The sequence below is a fragment of the Octopus bimaculoides genome, chromosome 24 (genome assembly GCF_001194135.2).
Source record: "Octopus bimaculoides isolate UCB-OBI-ISO-001 chromosome 24, ASM119413v2, whole genome shotgun sequence".
NCBI classification, from domain to species: Eukaryota; Metazoa; Mollusca; class Cephalopoda; order Octopoda; family Octopodidae; genus Octopus; species Octopus bimaculoides.
In genome coordinates, this window is record NC_069004.1 from 25,490,258 (window position 1) to 25,493,433 (window position 3,176).

Here is a 3,176-nt window from a genome sequence, read left to right on the forward strand (position 1 = left end):
ATTTCTACACAAGAGTACCATTTCCAAACTTCCAACCAGGTTTAGGAAACATCACTCTTAAAGTTGGTTATAATCAGGTAAATATCCATAAATCTTTCTTTTCTTTCTTCTTAACACACCGGAAAAAACGCTTTGCTGCATTTTTTCCGGTGTTATGTCCCAAGTTCAAATGCTGCAAAAGTCGACTTTGCTTTTTATCCCACCGGAGTTGATAAAATAAATATTAGTTGAGTCTGGGATCAATGTATTCGACTAACCAATTTCATATAAAAATTTCAGAACTTGTATCCACAGTAGAAAAATTATTATTAGGTGTGGTTGTGTATCAAGAAGTTTGCTTCCTACCGACATCCTTCTGAGCGCACTATGCCCGAGGTGCCAGATTGACAGACAGTCTTTGTTTTCCATGAATATAGAACTTCATTTCATATTAACAAACATTTATTTCTCCTCCCTTGTTACATTTCAGTTGAAACCTTTCCTACTGAAGGAAACCGTGGGCAACAAAACTGAATTTGTTGGTCTTTGTGTGGAAATCTTGATAGAAATGAGTCGTAATTTAAATTTCCAGTGAGTATTCATTAGTGAGTATTGATTTCGTAAGAAAAATACCAGTGGATATTTGGTTAATATTAATATGGCATCGTGTTAGAGTCATATTTGCTATTTAAAGAAAGATGCATGCACTAATACTAGCGGATTATTAATAGAAGGGAGATAATTATTTCTTCATAATATTTCGCGGGATTTGAAATTTGAGTTGGAAATTAAGGAATCTTTATCTTTTGTATTTTATGTCTTTCAGTCATTAGACTAAGGTCAAGCTGGGGCACCGCCTTAAAGAAGGTTTTAGACTTCTTATTACTTCATTGCACGCCTATTTTTTTTTCTATTCCCTAAAGGCTGCGAGTTGGCGAGATCGTTACTGCGCCGGAGAAAATGCTTAGTGGCATTTCTTCCGGATTTATAACCTGGATTCAAATTCCACCGAGGTCCACTTTGCCTTTCATCCTTTCGATTCGTTAGAATAAGTAACAGTTGAACACTGTGGTTGATGTTATCGACTTCCCCCAACCCCGGAAAATGCTGGCCTGGTGCCAAAATTTGAAAGCATTATTATTATTATCAGTATCATTATTATTATTATCATTATTGCTGCTCTTGTTGTTGTTGTTGTTGTTGTCAAAGGCAGCGAGCTCGCAGAATCGTTAGCACGTCAGGCAAAATGCTTAACGACACTCCATCCGTCCGTTTGTCCTTACGTTCTGAGTTCAAATTCTGCCGAAGTCGACTTTGCCTTTCATTTTCTTTTCTTTTTTTTAGTGGGGGGAGGCAGTAAAAATAAGTACCAGCTGAACATTGGGGTCGATGCAATTGTCTTACAACCCCTCCCTCGAAATTGCTGGCCTTGCTCCAAAATTTGAAACCATTATTATTGTTCTTGCTATCATTCATGATGTATTGACAGAACTGTTAGATTGTAGAAAAAAATGCGTTGGCAACAGCAGAAAAGAGATTATTTTCTATTTCCTGTTCTTTAGGTATGAACTTATTGAAACAAAGGATTCGACGTTTGGAAGCGAAAACAAGACAACCCACACATGGAGTGGCCTCATTGGCATGGCTGCAAGAGATGTACGTCTTACTCACATGTAGCTCATATTCATACATGTCTTATATTCTTTTGTTGTAATTTCTTACGTCTGGAAGAGAAAGACCACCCATACCTGTTCCATGGGGGTCTTTAGAGGAGAGCATTCTGATGAATGTATGTAGATTTAGAGACCTTTTCCTCTCTCTTTCTCTATTCGCTGGTTTGAGGGTATCTTATTCTCTCTATTCAAGACAACAAGGTTCCTAAGCCTGCAAGGAATGTCACGGACATTTTCCGTCTTCCTCTGACCTAGCACTAAAATCATGGATAGTTTTGTTATGTTTGAATTGACAAATTCTAAAAGAGTTTAAATAGGTGATCAACAATCAAAATGTTGGCCTTGCTTTAAAATATTTACACACATACACACAGACACACGTATCCATCAGCGAATACACACAAGCACTCATATATATATATATATATATATATATATATATATATATATATAAGACTTTAAAGTAAGAAACTATGGTCCAAGAAATAGATGGTAAATGTTTTTATTTTTCATCCCCTTCAAAATTTATCCCTAATAGTGGTTTGGATTTTGGTTGTTCCTTCTAGCGTGCCAGGTATCCTATGATGGATACCTCTTATGTGTTTAAATGTACACTGTATTTATACGAATAATATATAGTCTATTGACTAATCTTTCCACACGCTAGGCCACTGTAAGTAAACATTTCTAAAATTTTTCTTACCCTGATATTAAATGATGATGATTGTAATGATGATGATGATGACGACGACGACGATGACGACGCCGATGATGGCGCTTCTGTATATGTGTGTGTTTATAGCAAAAACAAAAACATCAGCTGAGAAACAAGATTTCATTTATTTTTTCCTTCTTTTTGCAGGACGTCCAACTAGCGATTGGACCATTGACTCTCACTTACAACAGATACTCTGTTGTTGACTACACGCAACCATACATGCCCGACGGCATCAGCATTCTAATTAAACGTCCAAGCAAGAACATGGCCAACATACTGCAAAGTTTCAAAGTGTTCACGTGGATGACCTGGTGTGCTCTGATTGCTTCCTTCATTGTAACCGTTATCACGCTCACCGTGATTAATCGGTTATACTTCAGTGCTATAACAAACACCAATAATTGTCCAAAACAGATCCAAAGTTATGGACATAATTTGTGGTTTATATTAGGGTATTCGCTGAAAGAAGGTTGGTTGATGTTTTGATGAATAACCTAATTAAATAATTAAATGATTATTTGATTAAATGATTACTTGATTTCTTGGTTAAATGATTTCTTGATTAAATGATTACTTGCTCTGAATTCCCTTCACAATATATCTATTATTTTGTATATATACAAGTTTATACATACATACATACATACATACATACATACATACATACATACATACATACGCATATTTATGTCTGTATAATCGTCAAGACCTGACGATTAACTAAGCTGCTTTGTGTTCGTCACTTCTTACGTAACAGACTTCACCTTCTTATGAAACATTTGTAGTGTGCATTTTACCTGTTCCAC

The 3,176-nt window shown here is 35.9% G+C and overlaps 1 protein-coding gene across 1 annotated transcript in view; it reads left to right on the plus strand.

The window, feature by feature from the left end:
• The window catches only part of LOC106871502 (glutamate receptor 2), a 27,514-nt gene that overhangs the window by 17,803 nt on the left and 6,535 nt on the right, over nucleotides 1-3,176 (plus strand). The window contains exons 8-11 of the mRNA XM_014917990.2: nucleotides 1-77; nucleotides 470-570; nucleotides 1,542-1,635; nucleotides 2,515-2,839. The exon at nucleotides 1-77 is cut by the window's left edge and continues 148 nt beyond it. Of these exons, the coding sequence (XP_014773476.1) occupies nucleotides 1-77; nucleotides 470-570; nucleotides 1,542-1,635; nucleotides 2,515-2,839 (597 nt within the window). The remainder of the gene's footprint in view (nucleotides 78-469; nucleotides 571-1,541; nucleotides 1,636-2,514; nucleotides 2,840-3,176) is intronic.